Raw genomic sequence first — 21,053 nt, 5'->3', positions numbered from 1 at the left:
AAAGTAGTGCCTTTCAGAAATTGTGGGGGCTTCCCTGGTGGCGCGGTGGTTGGGGGTCCGCCTGCCGATGCAGGGGACACGGGTTCGTGCCCCTGTCCGGGAAGATCCCACATGCTGCGGAGTGGCTGGGCCCGTGAGCCATGGCCGCTGAGCTTGCGCGTCCGGGGCCTGTGCTCCGCAGCGGGAGAGGCCACAGAGGTGAGAGGCCCGCGTACCGCAAAAAAAAAAAAAAAAAAAGAAACTGCGTATGTTTCAGTATGACTGCAGCTAGGGTCAGAGGGAGGGATGGAGTGGCAGGAAATAAAGCTGACGGGTAGGCAAGGGCTGATCATGAAGTTTGAATTTTATCTAGAATCTAGATTTTCATGTCACGCTTGGACTTTTTGTTAAAGGCACATCCTCTTCAGTGTATCACAACGTGAAATGGTGGGCAGAAAAAAGAGTAGTAATTTAAGAAAACTTGGGTTGCAATATTGGTTCCTCCACTCACTTCTCTCTGGGCCTCAGAACCACGGTTAAAAAAAAAAAAGCAGTAATAACATCTATCTTAAGAGTTTTGCGAGGATTAAATGCAGTAACTTAGGTAAAGGTACATGGCATCATTCAATAAATTCGTTTTTCCCCCTCTTTTTCCTGTGGGTCAGTAGGGTGGAGGCCTGGCCGCTTTCGCACGCCCCTCCCAGGTCGAGGCTGGGCACTGCCGGGAGAACTGCTGCCGACCGGACTGCTGCCGACCGGCGGGGGCCTCTCCCTCAGGTTGGTCCGGCCTGGGATCGGCCGCACGGGGGCGCGCTAGGCTGCCCCTCGGCACTCTATGGTTCTTCCTTTCGCCCCGGAAGTGGTTCCGGGGAGGGTTTGGTAAGGTGGGGCCATGGTGGGGCAGAGGTTGGGAAGATGGCGTGGCGAGGCTTGGCGCAGAGAGGCTGGGGCTGTGGTCAGGCGTGGGCTCCGCCGGCGGGCGGCCGCAGCTGCGAGGAGCTCACTGCACCCCTGGGTCAGCCGCGGCTGCTCGGGCGCAGGTAATGGTCGCGTCTCGGGGCTTCTCGCCTCTCGTGCCCTCGGCTCCGGCAGCGCATCCTGAGGGGCGGAGGCCGTGCGGTTCTCTTATGCTGCCCCCGGCTCACCCTTTCTCTTCACCAGCCCCTCCTCTCTCCCTCCCCCTTTACTTCTCGCCTGCGTCCAGTCCTCGCTTCTCGCCGCGCCACCCTGCCCGGGTGCACAGTGACCAGCCCCGGCCCAACTCTCCGTGAGCCCGCGGTGGCCCCTTTCCCATCCGGAGGGACGGGAAAAGTAATCTCTGAGGGCTGATTGCGCACCACGCCTCATAATCCTGCGAGCAAGAGTTAACACAGCTGGTAGAATGGCAGGGCTGAGATTTTATTCTGTCAGTCTTTATAAAACCTTTGTTTTACTACAAATTACCTTCTTTATCGTTTAGAGAACTCTGTAAGGGAAGGCGGAGTCAGAGGAGGGCATCACTTTGCCTCTTGCAGAGTTGTAGGAGAGGCTTTTCTGTTAAAGAAATTGGGAAGTGGAGTATTTGGTTTCTAGATGACTTGGAAAGAAAAGTCAATTTTTCCCGAGTAGAAGCTGTATGAAGAGTACGGTCTATCAGTATTTGCTGCTTTTGCATTAGAGTAATTCAACTCTAAATTGAGAGAAGAGAGAAATCCCTGAACTAATATTCTGATGTGTATTTGGCTCTGAAATTTCTTCCTGTTCTTTAACAGAATTTCAGCTCTGCCAGTTTCTGACTTGGTTAGATGTGTGCCTGGAATCCACCTGACTGATAGTAGCAAGGAACATGAAGTGTTTATCAACATGGGGATTAGCCAGTGGTAAATAATTGAGGCTCCAATATGGTGGAGCCATCCTTAATTTTAAAATCACCTGGAGTGTTTTTAGACTGTATTTCCCAGGCCCTATCCCAGTCCTTCCTGTCATCTTGCCCGGTGCTGGAGGGCAGGGAGTGAAAGAACCTGCAATTCTAAACAAGCACTGCATGTGTGTAGGATCAGAGATTTGTGGAAAACTGGCTTGTATTGTACCTTAACTTCATGATACACTGGAACATGGAGCCTCAGGCACTAATCTTAAACTTCTGAGGAGATGGAGAATGAGGTCAGGTGGAGGTGGTGGTTGATGTCAGTGGTCCTGATTCCATTTCCACTTTACTCCAAATCCCAGTGGAAATTGCATGGTTTGAGGGGGAGGAAAAGTGAATATAGTTATTAGGAAGCAACAGGTGTTAAATATTCAAGATATGTGTTAGGAAGGGAAAGAAAAAGAACTAACTTGGTTGATGAGGCCATTTAAAAAAAATCGTGATGTTGAAGATTAGCATCACAATTTTTTAGTTTGTCATTTATATGCAGAGTTTGAAATTGACATTTTTTGTGGTGACACTGAAAAATGTGCATTACAAGAGATTGTAGGTAAGCCTGAAATATAATAGAATATATGTCTACTTTCCTCTAGAAAGCATGAGTTTCCTTGTATATAACTTTATTAGGTCTGCTTTCACTTCTAGTGGTTCTAAAATTAGTATGTGGAGGAATGAAGTCATGGATACGGTTAATAAAGCAGAGGTCTGGGCTCAGTCCTTGTGATTTTGATGTAATGGGCCTGAAGCGTGGCTGAGAATTTGCATTTTTTTCTTCTTACAAGAACTACAGGTGGTGATATTCCTCAAAATTTCTGCAAACAATAGCAGGCCCAAGGCAGCCCACCAGCCAAGAATGGTTTCTATGTCTTTAAAGGGTTGCAAAATGAAACACTGTGCCGCGCCACAGAGTTTTAAATTGTTCTTCACAAAGACTAAAATGTTTATTGTCTGGCTCTTTACAGAAAAAAGAGACTATTTCACTTAGGGTTTTCAGAAACTTTACCATGATCAAACTGTTGGCAGCACTGCTGAAAAATGGTTTAGGTCTGAAAGAAGCCTGCATAATTTGTCAGTTGTATAGAACTAGCTAAGAGAAGAAAATAGTTGATTGTAGCACTTACACGGAGCTTAAATCTTTTAGATTAGGATAACAATCTTAAGATATCTTTAGGTTAAATACCTGACAAATTAGTAAATCAGGTATATTCAATTATTTTCCCCGTTTAATTCACCATGTATTAACTCAAGATGAGTTTTAAGAAAATAATTGTGGCATGCAAGAGTTTATGCCCCTTTCCCTAAATACAACTATTTTCTTTTAAGTGGGATGAGTCTGTTGTGTGTGTGCTTGGACACGTCTTGTCTCCATTTGCACAATAGGCCACTTCTACTCAGTTTATTCACACAAATCTATAGTAACATAGACATTAGTGCTGACTTGTGCGATATCTAAGTGGCATTGTCTTTATCCTCACACTGTTGAAAACAATTCACTAGACTGTTATCTCACTCACCACTAAGGCAACAGATATATAGACATGACTTTTCAATTTAAAAGTTATGGGATATTAAAAAATGGAACCATAACAATTGTGTGGTTAGTGGTAACTCAAGCATTCATAAGATCTTCCCACTTTGAGCACGTTACATTGCTTTCACAAATCACTAGTTATTGGCAGAAGGACGAAAGCACAGAGCAAAAAGGCAGGCCTGTCCTCATGAGTTGGTGTATACCTCTTGTGACTCTTTCCTCCCATCCCACCCCCATGCATTTTATTGTTGCTTCCTTTGTTTTCCAGACTTATTTCAGGTCATTTATTTTTCCATGTTACCTACCCATATGAATGGTTAGAGCTTAAGAACCTAGGCCTTTAAATATGATATCAAACATTTGCAATTGGAGACATTTATTACACTTTTCCTGGTTGGTTTTACTTTTAAGAAATGTAAAACAAAAGCTCACTAAGGACAGAGAACGTACCTTGTCATATAATGTGTGATGAAGTACTTATTACATCTAAAAGCATCCTTGTACCAACAGAAAACCCAGCTCTAGCTGACCTTAATAATTAGGGGAATTTATTGGTTTATACCGTTAAAAAGTCCAGAGGTGAGCCTGGCTTCTGGGTGAGGCAAGATCGTGTTTCAGATTGTCACCAGGACTCCATTTTCCTCCATGGCTTGGCTCTGCTTCCTAAACATTGGCTTTATGCTCTCAGTATGCTATCTCCTTGTTGTAAGCTGGCTGTCAGCAGCTCTTGGGGCTATATACTTGTAGGTTCAAGTCCAGCAGAAAAGATTCTCTTCCCCAGTATTACAAACAAAATCTTGAAATTTGAATTTCACTGGACTGGATTGGCCTAACTTGGGATGCATGTTCATCTTTGAATTCCTTAAATTTGCCAGGGATGTGGGACGTGTAGGTTCGCTTAAGCTAGTCAGGAGCTTGGTGTACCTCCCCAAACCAAGTGGCTGGAAATTCCAGGGTACCCTTAGGTGCGGATGCTAGGATTGAGCCAAAAAAACTCACTGTCAGTCCTAGTGAAACTTTTGTATTGGAATACTTTGGTTACAAATCCTAATTTTAAAATTCTAGTCAGATAGGATTAACCTGTAGATAACCATTGTAATTTAAGTAGAAATGTTGGAAGGATGAGGGATTAGATTCTAGCTCCTGCTGTTCAAAGTGGTTCATGAACGAGCAGTTCAGGACAGGGTTTGCCAAACATATTTTGTAAATGGCTCGATAGAAAATAGGGCCACGTAGGTCACTGTCAGATATTCTTTTTCTTTTAAACAACTCTTTTAAGCAATAATAAATGAGACAACTGAGGAAGCTGCTACCAGATCAGGTTCTGCTAACCAAAGTAAGAACTATGCTGTCTCCACCGTTATTTTCACTAGCAGAAGTCATGCCTCGTGTGCTGCCTCTCACTCAACTCAGTTCTGACTTCAGGTGTTGTGCTGATGTATCTGATTAGCAGGCCCTGATCACATCTCGAATCCTAACCAAAATGATACCTGGGAAATAGTTTTTAGCTTTCCAGTCCCTGCAGCATGTGAATGTACCATAGGTGAAAGGAATAGGTGTTCAGTGAGCCAAGTCATAGTACTTAATTCTATCCAACAAGTTCTGTATGTCCAACTCTAATTCCCAGTGTATGTACTCCTAACATGTATTTTGCATCTGAACTGCATCTGGGGCCAATTTGTTCTTGGTGTCCTCAGTCCCACACTTAACTTCTGTTGAGATTCTCAAGGTAAATATCATTCTAGGCAAAAGGTCTGGCTTTGCGTCAAATCCAGATTCCCAACCTGGTGTATTTGTATTCCTTTTCAAGCATTGTGCTTCAGAATTGTAAATGAGTTGATCAGCTGTAGAAGAACTGATTGAGTACATATCCTGGAGTATTAAGCTGTTGGAGATATAAAGAAATCTCATCCTTTATATTTCTTGGTCTAAAAAGAAAAAAATGTGGCCTACTGGTTAGGATTCTGGGTTCTCACTGCCGTGACCCAGGTTCAATCTTGGTTGGGGAGCTGAGATCTTGTAAGCCACGAGATGTGGCCAAAAAAAAAGAATACCAGAAACCAGCGACGTTGGGTTACAATTTTTTTTTAACTTATTTATTTTTGGCTGCATTGGGTCTTCGTTGCTGTGTGCAGGCTTTCTCTAGTTGCAGCAAGCAGGGGCTGCTTCATGGCGGTGTGCGGGCTTCTCATTGCGGTGGCTTCTCTTGCTGCGGAGCACGGGCTCTGGGCACATGGGCTTCACTAGTTGTGGCTCGCGGACTCAGTAGTTGTGGCTCCCCGGCTCTAGAGCACAGGCTCAGTAGTTGTGGCACGTGGGCTTAGTTGCTCCATGGCATGTGAGATCTTCCCGGACCAGGGCTCGAACCCGTGTCCACCTGCATTTGCAGATGGATTCTTTTTTTTTTTTTTTTTTTTTGTGGTACGCGGGCCTCTCACTGTTGTGGCGTCTCCCGTTCCGGAGCGCAGGCTCCGGACCCGCAGGCTCAGCGGCCATGGCTCACTGGCCCAGCCGCTCCGCGGCATGTGAGATCTTCCCAGACCAGGGCACGAACCTGTATCCCCTGCATCGGCAGACGGACTCTCAACCACTGTGCCACCAGGGAAGCCCTGCAGATGGATTCTTAACCACTGCTGCCACCAGGGAGGCCCTGGGTTACAATTGTAACCATTTACAGGGAAACATTTAAAGGAAACATATTCCTATTATTTTATGTCACATCTTTGGGGTTTTTGGCCCAAAGTGGTGTTACTTGTAATTTATTTACTAGACCTAGCTCTAAATTACTTTAGAATATTTAATAAAAATCAAATCCAATTGCAAAGGATTAACATCTGCCACTTTTAAAGCTGTTATCAGTTAGGAATGCATTTGGCAGTAAGTTAATTGTTGCTTAAAGAAATGAGAGGAGTATTTAGCATAAAATGATTGGAGGTAGGTGTCTATTGTCTTTGCTCAGTGGCTCAAAAAATGTTAAGGTTAGTTTCTGAAGCCCTTGGCCTTTCTCTGGGCATTCAAGATGACTGCCTCATCTCTAGAAAATTGCGTCCTTTTTCAAGGCAGAAAGAAGTGGGAGGGATGAGACATTAGTGATACCTCCAATTTTATCAGATAAGCAAAACCTTTTCAAGAGGTTTCTAAACAGTTAAGTCTCATTTTGTCAGAACTCTGTAATATGGCCATCCCTAGCCATAGGAGAGACTGGTAAAGTGAAGATATTTATCTTTCTTAGCCTCTGCAGAAAAAGCAGGCAACAGAACAAGAACTAGAAATAGATTTGCAATTAGCCATTCAACAGTTACTTGCTAAAGGATATTCATAAGACTGGGAACAGGTTCTGAAGTTCAGAGCCATTCAGAGCAACATTGGCATTGTTTGACTAAGTGTACTGCTTTCCAAAATAGATTTTGTTGAAAGAAGTAGCACTTATTTGTTAGTACAAATTCTAAATTATTAGAAGTTTTAAGGTGAATTACTTTATCATCATCACCCATCCTCACCATGTGATGTCTGAGAAGTTGAACTGTGGCGTAGACTCAGTGTTGAAGACAGAGCATTTTAAGTGAGTAATGGTAATAGTAGCTATACCATTTTTCTGGGTTTCGTGTTTCCAAATGCCTGCTAGACATCACCTGGGTGTTCTACCAATGCTAAAAATACTTCATTGCAATATAATTTACATGTAGTAAAACATAAGTATTAAGCATACAGCCCATTAGTTCTGACAAATGTATACACCTGTGCAACCATCACCTAAAAATAAAGATACTGCCCATCATTCCATCAAGTTCCCTCTTGCCCCTTTCCAGCAAGTCCCACTTTAGGCAACCACTATTAATTTTTTCAAAAAATTATTTATTTATTTAATTTTGGCTGCGTTGGGTCTTCGTTGCTGCGCGCAGGCTTTCTCTAGTTGCAGCGAGTGGGGGCTATGCTTCGTTGCGATGCATGGGCTTCTCATTGAGGTGGCTTCTCGTTGCAGAGCACGGGCTCTGGGTGCGCAGGCTTCATTATTTGTGGATGAGGGCTCAGTAGTTGTGGCTCACGGGCTCTAGAACGCGGGCCCAGTAGTTGTGGTGCACAGGCTTAGCTGCTCCACAGCATATGGGATCTTCCTGGACCAGGGCTCGAACCTGTGTCCCCTTCATTGGCAGGTGGATTCTTAACCTCTGTGCCACCAGGGAAGCCCACCACTATTGATTTTGGTCACCACAAATTATTTTTGCCTGTTCTTTAGCTTGATATGCATTAAGGGAATCACACACATTATGTGCTCTTTTGTGTTTGACTTCTTTTACTCAGCAGTGTTTTTGAGATTCATCCGTGATGTGTGATCAGTAGTTTTTCACTGAGTGATACAGTTGGCCCTCTGTATCTCCAGGTTCCTCATCCATGTATTCAAACAACTGTGGATGGGGAATGTCACTGTAATACGTCATTTTATATAAGGGATTTCAGCATCCCGAATTTGGTATCCACAGGGGGTCCTAGAACCAGTCTCCCATGGATACTGAGGGACCACTGTATTCCATTGTATGAATATAACACAGTTCATCCTTTCCCCTGTTGATGGAAATTTAAGTTCCAATTTTAACCTGTTAGGACTGAGCTGCTGTGATTGCACGCATTTTAAACAGTGCCCAAGATGGAATTATTCATCTCTTATTTTCTAGTTTCCTGTTTTGGTGCCTCTGATTTTCCTTGTCTTAGTGAGTAGTACCACCTTCCTTTCAGTTATTCAGAATAAAACCAATAATCATTCTTGACCCCTTCTTTCTTCTAACATAATTATTGACCCTTTCTTTATTAGGAACTGGCCTTGGTGGTGGAGATAAAATGAATACAGAAGTGATAATCTAGTTATGGTACAGGCAATAAATGAGACAAGTATAAGAGTACATACAGGATGCTTTAGGACTCTAGGAGTACAAAGGAGACACCCAGCCTGGGAGACACCCAGGCTTCCTGGAGGAGGAAATAAATGAACTGAATTTTGAAGGGCACGAAAAAGTTAAAGGGAAGTAAGTACCGCAACAAAGGAGTAGCATTGCTGAATTTGGTGGGGTGATGAAAAATTTACTGTGGGATTTAAAGCAGGGGAATGATAATATATTTGTGCCTAATAAAATGTGGAGGATGAATTGGAGTAAGGCAGTATTAGAAGCAGTGAGATCTGTTAGGAAATGGTAGAGTATTCCAGGCCAAAAGGGATGAACTGAGGGATTGTGTGGGAATTAGGGAGAGAATGTTGGCCCTCTAAGAGGGCATTTGAGGAAGTGTTGAATGTTTGTGGAAGAGTGATATGAGGAAAGAAGAACATGCGACATGTTAAAATGTTTGAACTGAAGTCAGCTGTTGCTGTTGTTTAGGCATGGGGTACAGGACTAGATTAGGAGTGAAAAAAATATTTGACAGATTTGGTTTTAAATTAGATGGTAAGAATTAAGCAGAGAGAACTCCATAATGACTTCTAGATTTTTAATCTTAGTGATTAAGATAACTGTGGGCCCACTGAAAGAATAAAGAAGTCAGAAAATGGAGCTTGTAGAAGGGGATGAATTCCCTTCTGAATATATTGGTTTTAAAGTCACAGGGAGCATATCCAAGTAGAATTATTCAATATATAGTTGGAAATACAAGACAAGAAAATTGAGACTGGGACTAGAGATGTATATTTGAATCACTTACTTGCTTAGAAGTCATCCAGGCCACAGAAATGAACTTTTTCTTTTATTCAACCAAAGTGTTTCAAGGCCCACGTTACAAAGGTGAGAAGACCTGTCTGATTGGCAGACAGGAGTTCTATGAGTCTGAAGGATATAGTATGATTAGAGTACAATGAGAACAAACAGGAAGGGGCCTCTACATGGTCTACCTGGGGGAAATTACCATTTTACAAAAGAAAAAAATGCTTCACAAATTTATATGGGTTCAGTTTGAATGGAGAATGTGTAAAGGAACTATTAGAGCCTTTAAGCATATCTGTCTTTACGGGATAGGAGAAAGGGGGAAGCCGTTAGGAAAGCAAGTTTGAAGAGCAGGGAGTGCAACCTTACAGGCACTGACAGGTGTGATCAGTAGTGTCAGATGTTTTGAGGAGGTCAAGCTATAAGGACTCAAAACAAGAAAACCCTTTATAGAACATCTAGTTGGGTGTCCCCCAAACTGGTAGTGAAGTAAATAAGGGGCAAGTTGGGGAAAATCCACCAATTTGTAATGGTTAGTACTTATAAAAGGAAAATCATTATTTGATTTAAATGTTTGGCCAAACTTCAAAAAAAATAAAGCTATTCTGTGCTAATTCAAACCACAACTTGTAGTTCTCCAGCTTTTTACAGGATTGCAGACTGTGTGGGGGATGGATACAAATTATTCTGTTGATTGATACACAGTAACGGCCCAAACAGATGCCCTGTAAAGCTGCTGTAGTTTATGTCTCTCCTTTTTCAGAAGGGCACAGTTCATTGTTTTGACTGAATCCTACCTGGGAGTAGGAGTCTTGGCGGCTTTGGGGCTGCATAGTGAGAATAAACTGAAATGGTGATGATGCACGTCAGTTGGGGAGGCTCGTAGAGGTTGATGTTTGCAAGATGCAGCTCTGTTTCTTCCTTCCTTCCCTCCTTCCTTCCTTCTTTCCTTCCTTCCTATTTATTTTCCTTATTTTTTTTGGCTGCATCGGGCCTTAGTTGCAGCACACGGGATCTTCGTTGAGGCACACAGGATCTTTAATTACCACACTCGGTCTCTGTTGCTGCGCTCGGGCTTCTTACTAGTTGCGGCGTGAGGGTTTTCTGTCTCTAGTTGTGGTGCGCGGGCTCCAGGGTGCATGGGCTCTATAGTTGTGTTACGAGGGCTCTGTAGTTTGCGGCACGCAGGCTCTCTCATTGAGGTGCGTGATCTCAGTAGTTGTGGCACGTGGGCTTAGTTGCCCCGAGGCATGTGGGATCTTAGTTCCCCAATCAAGGATAGAACCCACGTCCTTGCAGCTCTGTTTCTAATCTGTTATTTTCCCCTATAGGTTTAACGTTTTTATTCAGCAAAAATGTGGATTCAGAAAAGCACCCAGGAAGGTTGAACCTCGAAGATCAGACACAGGAACAAGTAGTGAAGCATACAAGAGAAGTGCTTTGATTCCTCCTGTAGAAGAAACAGCCTTTTATCCTTCTCCTTATCCTATAAGGACTCTTGTAAAGCCTTTGTTTTTTACTGTTGGGGTAAGAGCTCACGTCACTAGGAGTTACCTACCTTGCTGCAGGTGTAGTGTTAAAGTATCAATACTACTTGTCCTATTTGGGCTCCCTTAAAGACAAGTGGAATGGGAGCAAAAGGATCTGGGGTCATGATTACAATAGAACATGAATTTAATAATTGCTGTTAGAGTATGGGTCATTTATGTAAGTAAGCCCTGGAGAAGAAACTCATGGGCCTCTTATTTGGTATAACAATGCAAGTGATACTGAGTTGCTATTTTGAATTTTATTGGAAAAGTTCTAACTGTAAACAGGCCTCAGGGTACTGTAACCTTAATAAAATGGGAAACAATTAAGTGTTCTTTTCACCTAGTAAGTTTCAGTGGGCCAGATGTTCCTTATGTTTATAAAAAGCAATGAAAATGAAATATCATCCTTGGAACTATGTATAGATCTATTTAAAAAATTTTTTCTTTTGTAATATATTTTATATAGTTTACAGGCTGTGCATTTGGATCAGCTGCCATTTGGCAATATGAATCACTGAAATCCAGGGTCCAGAGTTATTTTGATGGTATAAAAGCTGATTGGTTGGATAGCATAAGACCACAGAAGGAAGGAGACTTCAGAAAGGAGGTAAAGATAAACATGGCATTTTTTTTGTTCTAGTTGATCAGTTTTTGAAGTCTGGTTATTTATGAAGTGTTTTTAGTTAATGGCAACATTAGATCAGTAGATGTGAAGTCATTGCAGTTAATATTCTTCTTTAGAGTCATTTCATTGTAGTAAGTATTAATGTTTCGTATGTCTGGCAACGTTGTACTTAACAGTGTTCCAAGAAGTTTGTCCCTCTACCCACATATCAAGAATCACCACAGATAGTTGTTAAAAATTAATGTTTTGAAGCCTCTTCCAGCTCTACTAAGGGCCACTGTTTTACTTTTAGAGTACATATTAGAATCACAGGGAGTTTTATGCTTGAGGGGTAGAGATACTATGTGGGTTTTAAAAAGCTTCTCAGTGACATGATGTTTATATATCTCTGATAAATAACCACTGTTGATGTTTTTTTCTAACTGTGCTCAGGGGATCAAGATGCAAGAAAAGGGTACAAATATAGAGCTTTTAGAACTTTTCATTATTTCATATGCAAGTTGATGGCCTTCCTTCCACCTAACTGATTTTCTTCAAATGTTGCCTTTTAGATAAAACGTATATTTTATTTCATTTGCCAGTACTTATTGAGCAGAGACCATAGGCTAATTTGTGGATCCAGGTCCATTTATTTTTCAAGCACCTCCGTATTTTTTTATGACACACTGCTCTTCCAGTTTGGAGAGAGTGTTGATATCCTCTTCAGTTTTCTCCTTCCTAGGAACTTCTTATTCCTGGCTAGTGAGAGAGCAGCCTTGGGTTTTCTTTTTCCTAATGATAGTTGAAGATTCCTCTAAGTAGGGAGAAGGATTCATTCCTCCTTGTTTCCCCATAGACAAAAGAAGCATGAGCCCTACCAGTTCTAGAGAGACTTTATGTCAGAAGAACAATGGATGTAATATTTGCAGGTAAAACCTGCAGTAATGAGCAGTGGTTTTTATTCAGTACAATATGTTTGAGAAGATAGTAACACTGACCTATTCCACAGTCCTGGATCCCTTGAAAGCTACAGGCTTCTGCACTATAAAGTTTTGATACCCAAATTGTTCCTTGGAATGGTGAAAATGACACATGCAATATACATAATCTTCATCCAAAGATGGATTTGTTTAAAGTAGTTAAATGATAAGGGATAAAATATAAAATCCATGTTAAAGAAAATTGAAGTAACACATAAATATAACATGGGAAGTGAAAGTCCTGGGAACCCGTGCCCCACTACTACATATGCAGTCAATAAGGTCTGAGAGTTCACACACATTTAAATTGTTGTTGACCTTGAACAACTCAGGGGTTGGAGTGCTGACCCTCCACGCAGTGGCACACGTGCCTGTAACTTTATAGTTGGACCTCTGTAACAGCGGTCCCACATCTGTGGATTCCACCAACTGCGAATGGTGTGGTATATTGTAGTACATATTTATTGAAAAAAATCTGCATATAAGTCCAGTGCAGTTCAAACCCCTGCTGTTCAAAGGTCAACTGAATTACAAAAATGGAATCATTGTTGTGCATGAATCAAATATATGTTGATCTGTAACTTCTTTTCTTTACCTTGGGTTTCTTTCTGTATTAGTATACAAAGTCTGGTTCAGTTTCATAGTTAGAACATAGTTTTTTTTAATTAAAAAACTTTAATCATGGAAAATTTCAAAGGTAAAGTAAAAAGAGTGAAGAGAATAGTATAATGAACCCCTATCATCCAATGTCAACAGTTATTGACACATAGCCAACTTTGTTTCATCTAGTTCCCCTTCTTTCCCTTCCCTCCCCACCACTGATTACTATAAAGCAAATTCTAGGCATATATCATCTATAAAATTTCAAGGTGTGTCCCTAAAAGATTAGGATTCTGTCTTTTTCTAAACCTCAATCTAGTATTATACCTTTAAAAAAAAAGGGCAATTTTAGTAGAAAATATTTTTGGTTAGAATTTTAAAACTAGATTGGGTCTTGGTGAACAATCACTTGATAGTGTGCTAGGTACTTTATGTTATTGATATTCCTCACAGTGGTGTTGCTATATATCTGTTACTGTCTCCATTTTATGTATCAGGAAACTGAAGTTTAGAAGTAATTTGAGGTCACAGAGCTTATCAGTGACTTTGTGTAGAGAATGCAGGCTGTCTGACTGTAAAACACCTGTGTTTTCCACTCTATCACATATTTGTTATGTCTGTTGTTCAGTAGAGATTTTTATAGATGAGGACTCTTTCATTTATGCACAAAGGATTTTCTTTCTTGCTTTTCATTCACATAGCCTGAAATTAGTTACCATATGGTGATATGCAATTTTTCTTCTGTTTTAGATTAACAAGTGGTGGAATAACCTAAGTGATGGCCAGCGGACTGTGACAGGTTTGTGTTAGCTTACACGTTTTAGCCATTCAAGGGAAGAGAAATCAAACCAAAAGGTACAGTATGTCATAGTCAATGGCTTTTGTACCATGCTCATCAGTGGTTTAGAAGACAGAGTTTCTGTACCTTCAGGCTAATGTAATGGTTTGAAAGTAGTGTGGCATAAAGGTATACATGAGGCTCTGGGTCAGTTATTTTCTAATTTTGATCTAGTATGATACTGATCAAATGATCTATCTTTGTTGTAAAATCCTAGCTTGTGAAATAGGTTATGAGTAATTATTACTTTCCCATTAAAGTAACTAAAGGGGACATTGATTAAGTACCTTCTTTATGCAGCATGCTTTATACATATTCTCTCTGTACCTCACAGGGTTGCTTACAGGGTAGTTATCTCCCTTTTTACAGATAAGGAAACTGGCTTTCAGAGAAGGAACTTTTCGAAGGTCACACTGCTAGTAAGTAAGAGCTGAGTTTCAAAACCCAGGCCTGTCTCATCCTAAAGCCGGTTTTCTCTTTTCTATACCATGCTGTTTATAAAATCTTCTTTAAATGTAAGCATAACATGTATATCACCATGATAATTTTTTAAAAATTTTTATGGAAGACAGATCTGGCTCTTCAAGGTAACACTTGTGCAATATATTATGGACTTAGTTATTTTGAGAAATTTGGGGAAATGGATTTGTAAGTTCTTTAACAATTGTGCAGATAGGGAAAAAAATCTTCCTAGAGAAATAGCAAAATACTGCTTTTCCTTAAATATGGTTAGATTTAATGGTACTCTTAATTTTCTATACCTACTTAAGTGGAGAAAAGGTGCTTATGTTTCTTCATTCAGACTATGTCTGGGAGGTTTAATTTTTCTCTCTCCTTGGTGGAACCTGATCCTGTCTTCAAGCTTATGGTTTAGACATTGCTTCCTGCGGGAAGTGCTTTTTATCTGAACTCATTGCACTTTTTAATCACTTATAACACAACCTGCCTTATATAATTGTACATGTATCATCTTTGAGGACAATGATGAGATTCATTTTACTATAGTTCCTAGCACATACCTGGCACACAGTAAAGGCATTCAATTAAAATCTGTTGAGTGAATGAATGTTGACGAGATCTTGAATCAAAAGATTGAGATTTTTCAAAGTATATTGCCATACTGTATAATTGATTAGTTAGTGAGGTCTTAATAAATATAACTTCAAAAATAGCTATGTAATAACACATGTTTCCTTTGGAATTAATTGGGATTTTTGGTTTGTTTGCTTGTTTTCTGAAAATTAATAGCCTTTCCTTAGGGTAGCAAAGTTTTGATTTCTTTTGATATTTTCAAAGTATCTCACAATTAGTTGATACTTAGTGTTCTTTGAAGATTGTGAAGATTTTGTCATTTAACATTTGAGGAAACCTGGGACCAGAATTTAAAACCTTTTTCATTCCAGGAAATGGTTTATCCAAAGAAGTTGGTATTTGGAGATAATTAAAAATCAGAATTCTTTCCCTTAGGTGACGTTGCAGTGTAACCAGCAGCTTGAGTATAAAGTACTTCGAACCACATAAATGTGAATGGTCATGCTAAAGACCTTAAATACTTATTGTCAGGTTAGCTAAGTGACTTTTAAAGGCTGAGGAAATGCTCTTTGATCTGTTCAGTGTCATCTCAGACTCCTTCAGGAAATAATTATTCTGGTAGCAGTGAATCTAGCCTCACTGCTGCTGGTGCTTTATAATCAGTTAGCTATGTACTAAAATTTCAATGGTTAATAAACTTGTGCTTTAGTTATATCTTGTCTCTTTTCAGAGGTGCCAGTTCATTCCACTGACCTTGCTTAGCCCCTCGATTGCTTCCTTTAGGCTGATTCTAAGTGAGTTTCGCTCAGCTCCTGGCTTTTATTGAGGATGGGGTGACAGATTCATTCTGTGCCATATTTTCCTTGGATTGTAGCTGTTCTCTGAGTGTTTTTCTTTTTGTATTTTGAAAGAACTTGACAAGTGTTTAGGCCACTGACCTAGAAAGTTTCAAAGCTCTGTGAGACTAGTGTGCTTCTTTGCTCTGTAGTATTCACACCTAGACCCTGGCAGCTTGAAAGCTGTAGCAGGTTAAAGATTTTGCAGTTTTACACCAAACATTTCATGTAAGAATTCCTTGCTATCTGAACCTAATGTGCTCATGGATTTGGCAAGATTTTGGTTATAGCAAATTCAGACATCAAAATGTTCTATCCAAATGCATTTGTTTCCTGAGCTTGAGGTGTAACAAGGGATATCTCAAATTTATGCATATCTCTTTTGAGTCCTAGGTTTGGATAAGAACAGTTCAAATCATAAGGGATACCTGTAATTTACTTTATCTTTAACGTGGAATCCAGTGGTGAGGTGAAAAACCTCCCTTAGAGCTGATAGCAGTTTTGGAGTCCCTAGTTTTTGACTCTTCTAGCTCAATCTGTCCCTGGAAATCACTTTGTCAAGGTCTACCAGAGAACTGGTCTTAATCCCTTAATCTTTTTTTTTTTCTTATCTGGTTTAGGGATTTTTTTTTTTTTGTCTTAATTGTTACACAGACATATCTCCCCAAACTTCACATTGCTCTGAAAAAGTTGTTATAAGTTCACTTGGTGTTTGTAGGATGAAGGGGGAGCATCAAGTAGCATTCTTCAAAGTTAGGCTTGTCCCTGGTACTTTTATATTTCAGCTAGTCTCCTGTATTGTCTTGCTCTGCAAGGCTTTTTATTTTTTATTTTTTGCGGTACGTGGGCCTCTACTGTTGTGGCCTCTCCCGTTGCGGAGCACAGGCTCCAGACGTGCAGGCTCAGCGGCCATGGCTCACGGGCCCAGCCGCCCTGTGGCATGGGGGATCTTCCCGGACTGGGACATGAACCTGTGTCCCCTGCATCGGCAGGCAGACTCTCAACCACTGTGCCACCAGGGAAACCCTCTGCAAGGCTTTTAAGCCTGTAGTAGAGGTCCCAGGCAACCCCCAAGGAGAGTATTTCCCCTACATTTCTAGCTTTTAGAGATGCCTGTGAGGCACTCGTCATAGTTTTAGTTATTTCTGGGGAAAGGATAACAAAACTAATGCTTGAGTGCCAGCTAGGCTTCAAGTACTATGTTAGGTACTTTACGGACACACATATTATTGTTAATCCTTATTATTAATCTTCTTTAAAAATAAATTATTTATTTATTTTTGGCTGCGTTGGGTCTTTGTTGCTGCGCGTGGGCTTTCTCTAGTTGTGGCGAGCGGGGGCCACTCTTCGTTGTGGTGCATGGGCTTCTTATTGGAGTGGCTTCTCTTTGCTGCAGAGCACGGGCTCTAGGCATGTGGGCTTCAGTAGTTGCAGCACGCGGGCTGAGTAGTTGTGGCTCGCTGGCTCTAGAGTGCAGGTTCAGTAGTTGTGGCACATGGGCTTAGTTGCTCTGTGGCATGTGGGATCTTCCTGGACCAGGGCCATGTCCCCTGCATTGGCAGGTGGATTCTTAACCACTGTGCCACCAGGGAAGTCCTTAAGAGCCCTGTTACTGGTATCCTCATTGTTCAGATGGGGTAAGTGAGGCTCAGAGAGGTTAAATAACTTGTCTGAGATCACACAGCTAGAAAGGCTGGAGATGGGAAACAAACTCCTTAGTTCAAATAATATGCGTTTTATTATATCCATTCACTTTCTGCTATAGCAAACCACCACTAATTACCTTTCTGATAAACCACACTGCCTTTCCCCATCTCAGGTATCTGAGTGCTAATTCATAGACCAAATTGCAGCAAATTGTCCCAAGGCAGCAGGCTGGCATTCAGTGAAGAAAGAGGGACGTTTTCGGCTACTCGGTTTATAGTTTGTCATTGTAAAATGAATAAATGTGCATAGTAACATTAAAATAGAGAATATGTAAAATAAAAAAATCAATCTCTCTCACTGTAGCCGTCCAGTTCCACCCCCATAACCATTGCCTTTTTAGCTGCTTGTGTATTCTTCCAAAGCACCTGTTTATATATAGACATTTATATCTGTATCTGACTGGTTTAAACACAAACGGTAGCATGTAATGTATACTCCTCTACACCTCCACACCTCCTCTACACCTTTATTTTTTTTCACTTAGTATTTTAAAGGACATTCCATATCGATACAAGTAGGTCTATTGTATGCTTTTTTTTTTTTTCCCAGTATGCGGGTCTCCCACTGTTGTGGCCTCTCCTGTTGCGGAGCACAGGCTCTGGATGCGCAGGCTCAGCGGCCATGGCTCACGGGCCCAGCCGCTCCGCGGCATATGGGATCTTCCCGGACTGGGGCACGAACCCGCATCCCCTGTATCGGCAGGCGGACTCTCAACCACTGCGCCACCAGGGAAGCCCCCTGTGTGCTTTTTAAAAGTATTTTATTGAAGTATAATATACATAGAAGAACATGCACATGTCAGATGTACAACTGATTTTCACAAACTGAGCACATCCACATAACTAGCACCCAGATCAAGAAATGGAAATTACCAGCACTCCAGGGTCATTCTTTTTAATGGCATTGCAGCAGTTCGTGCAAATGAATACTATTGTAACAAGTCTTACGTTAATGAATATTTAGGTTGTCTTTAGTCTTGCTTTCATAGGAGGATGGAAGATGGATAGTCTCTTTGGATTTCCTCTCGATTTCAGGAAGCTGTGGAACCAGTCCTTAACTTGTTTTGTGGATACTCCCCAGAAGGGGAAATTATAGCCACTGTGTGAGGCCGACAGAATGATCCCAGTGCTTGTAGTCCTGGCTCCCAGGGAACCTGAGGACCGCTTGAACTCAGTTGTTTGGCTGCTGTGGGTGTGTGTGCTTGTCATTGTCTGGACTAGCCAGGTTCATTCAGATAGAGGAGCAGTGGAGGGGTGAGCTGGCCCACCTCAAACAGAAGGGATGCTGTACTTAGCTGTTAGACTCCAACTGGGATAGTCTTTTTTTTTTATTTTTTAGGAAAAGAGAGAAAGAGATTGTACCCCCTTCCTTGGAGGAAAATAGGCTGAAGCTACTGAACCCCCAGTAGTGCTTCCCAAATCAGTGTATTTTTTTTTTTTAAATCAAGGTATAATTCACATGTCCTAAAATTCATCATTTAAAAGCACAGTTGACCCTTGAACAATGCAGAGGTTAGGGTTGCTGACCCTCCACACAGTTGAAAATCTGTGTATAACTTTATAGTCTGCACTCTGTCCACTGTTATGCGTCCGTGGATTCAACCAACCATGGCTCATGTAGTACCGTAGCACTTAAAAAAAAAATATTTGTAAGGTGGACCTGTGCAGTTCAAACTCATGTTGTTCAAGGGTTAGCTATACAATTCAGTGGTTTTTATTATATTTACAAGGTTGTGCTACTGTCACCATCACCTACTCCCAGAACATTTTCATTACCCCAGAAAGAAACCCTATAGCCATTAGCAGTCACTCCCTATTCCCCTCCTCCCCTCAGCCCTAGACACCTACTTTCTTTCTCTGTGGATTTGTCTGTTCTGGACACTTCATAAAAATGGAACCACATAAATATGAGGCGTTTTGTGGCTGCTGCATTCACTTAGCGTAATGTTTTCAGAGTTCATCCATAGTGGCACGTGTCAATACATATTTCTTTTTATGGCTAAATAATATTCCATTATATGGATACATCACATTTTATTTATTCATTCATCTGTTGGTGGACATTTGTTTCTACTTTTTGGCTTAATACTATGATAATGCTGCTATGAATTTTCATATATATGTTTTGTGTGGACATATGTTTTCATTTCTCTTGCTAATATACCTAGAAGTGGAATTGTTGGGTCATATGGTACTCTGTTTAACTTTTTAAAAACTGTGGTAAAAAAACACATAAAATGCACCATTTAAACCATTTTTAAGTGTATAGCTTAGTAGAGTTAATTATATTCACATTGTTATGAAACACCTCCAAAACTCTTTTCATCTTGTAAAACTGAAACTCTATACCCATTACACAACAATTTCCTTTTTTTTACCTTCCCCATCTCCTGGTAACTATCATGCCACTTTTTTTTTTTTTTTTTTTTGTGGTATGTGGACCTCTCACTGTTGTGGCCTCTCCCGTTGCAGAGCACAGGCTCTGGACGCGCAGGCTCAGCGGCCATGGCTCACGGGCCCAGCTGCTCTGCGGCATGTGGGATCTTCCCGGACTGGGGCACGAACCCGTGTCCCCTGCATCGGCAGGTGGACTCTCAACCACTGCGCCACCAGGGAAGCCCTCATGCCACTTTTTGTTTCTATAAATTTCAGTACTTTAGATAACTCATATAAGTGGAATCACACAATACTTGTCTTTTTTGACTGGTTTATTTCACTTAACGTAATGTCCTCAAGGGTCATCCATGTTGTAACATGTGACAAGATTTCCTTTTTTAAGGCTGAATAATTAATTCCTTTGTGTGTATACACCACATTTTGTTTATCCTTTCATTCTTCGATGGCCATTTGGGTTGCTTCCACCTCTTGGCTATTGTGAGTAGTGCTGCTAGGAACATGGGTGTGCAAATCTCTTTGTGTCCCTGCTTTCAATTCTTTTGGATATATACCCAGAAGTAGGATTGCTGAACTATGTGGTAGTTCTATTTTTAATTATTTGAGGAAGCTCCATACTGTTTTCTATAGTGTTTGCATCATTTTACAATCCTACAACGGTTCTGATTTCTTTGCATCCTTGTCAGCACTTGATATTTTCTGTTTATGGTTTTTTAAAAAATGGGTGCCATCCTAATGGGTGTGAGGTGACACATTGTGATTTTGATTTGCACTTCTCTAGTTAGCTGTGTTGCTCATCTTTTCATATGTTGGTTGGCCATTTGAATATCATCTTTGGATAAATGTTCAAGTTCTTTGCTCACTTTAATCAGGTTGAATTTTGTTGTTGAGTTGTAGGAATTCTTTATATGTTCTAGATATTAACCCTTTATCAGATAGATGACTTGCAAATATGTTCTCCTGTTCTGTAGGTTACCTTTCACTCTGTTGATTGTGTCCTTTGCACAAAAGCTTTTAGGTTTGATGTCCCATTTGTCTATTTTTGCTCTTTTGGTGTCATAGCCAAGAAATCATTGCCAAATCCAATGTTATGAGGCTTTTCCCCTGTGTTCTTCTAGAAGTTTTAAAGTTTTGGGTCTTACCTTTAGGCCTCTAATTAATTCTTAGTTAATTTTTGTGTAGGGTGTAAGGTAAGAGTCCAAGTTTATTCTTTTGAGTGTGAATATCCACTTTTCCCTGTTTTCTTTCTGAAGAATGCCAAATTGTTTTCTAAAGTGGCTGCACCATTTTATATTCCCTTAGGCAGTGTATGAGGATTCCATTTGTTATTGCTTGTCTTTTTCTAATATATCATCAACTACAATATTTTTGGTATTTTTTTATTGTAGTAAAATATACATAACATAAAATCTATCATTTTAGCCATGC

At 40.8% G+C, this 21,053-nt stretch overlaps 1 protein-coding gene across 4 annotated transcripts in view; it reads left to right on the top strand.

Annotated features, from left to right (window-relative positions):
- The first annotated feature begins 858 nt into the window (after positions 1-858).
- Positions 859-21,053, top strand: part of PARL (presenilin associated rhomboid like) — a 64,691-nt gene continuing 44,496 nt past the window's right edge. For 3 of the 4 annotated variants that reach the window (XM_065876271.1, XM_065876269.1, XM_065876268.1), the window contains exons 1-4: positions 895-1,019; positions 10,435-10,630; positions 11,102-11,242; positions 13,570-13,618. In XM_065876271.1, coding sequence (XP_065732343.1) covers positions 895-1,019; positions 10,435-10,630; positions 11,102-11,242; positions 13,570-13,618 — 511 coding nt within the window. Of the gene's footprint in view, positions 1,020-10,434; positions 10,631-11,101; positions 11,243-13,569; positions 13,619-21,053 lie in introns of all 4 variants that reach the window. The other variant, XM_065876267.1, reaches the window with a different exon arrangement.

The sequence above is a fragment of the Phocoena phocoena genome, chromosome 4, assembly GCF_963924675.1.
Source record: "Phocoena phocoena chromosome 4, mPhoPho1.1, whole genome shotgun sequence".
Classification (NCBI taxonomy): domain Eukaryota; kingdom Metazoa; phylum Chordata; class Mammalia; order Artiodactyla; family Phocoenidae; genus Phocoena; species Phocoena phocoena.
Note: the sequence above shows the minus strand (reverse complement) of the source record. Positions and strands in the feature narration are given on the sequence as shown.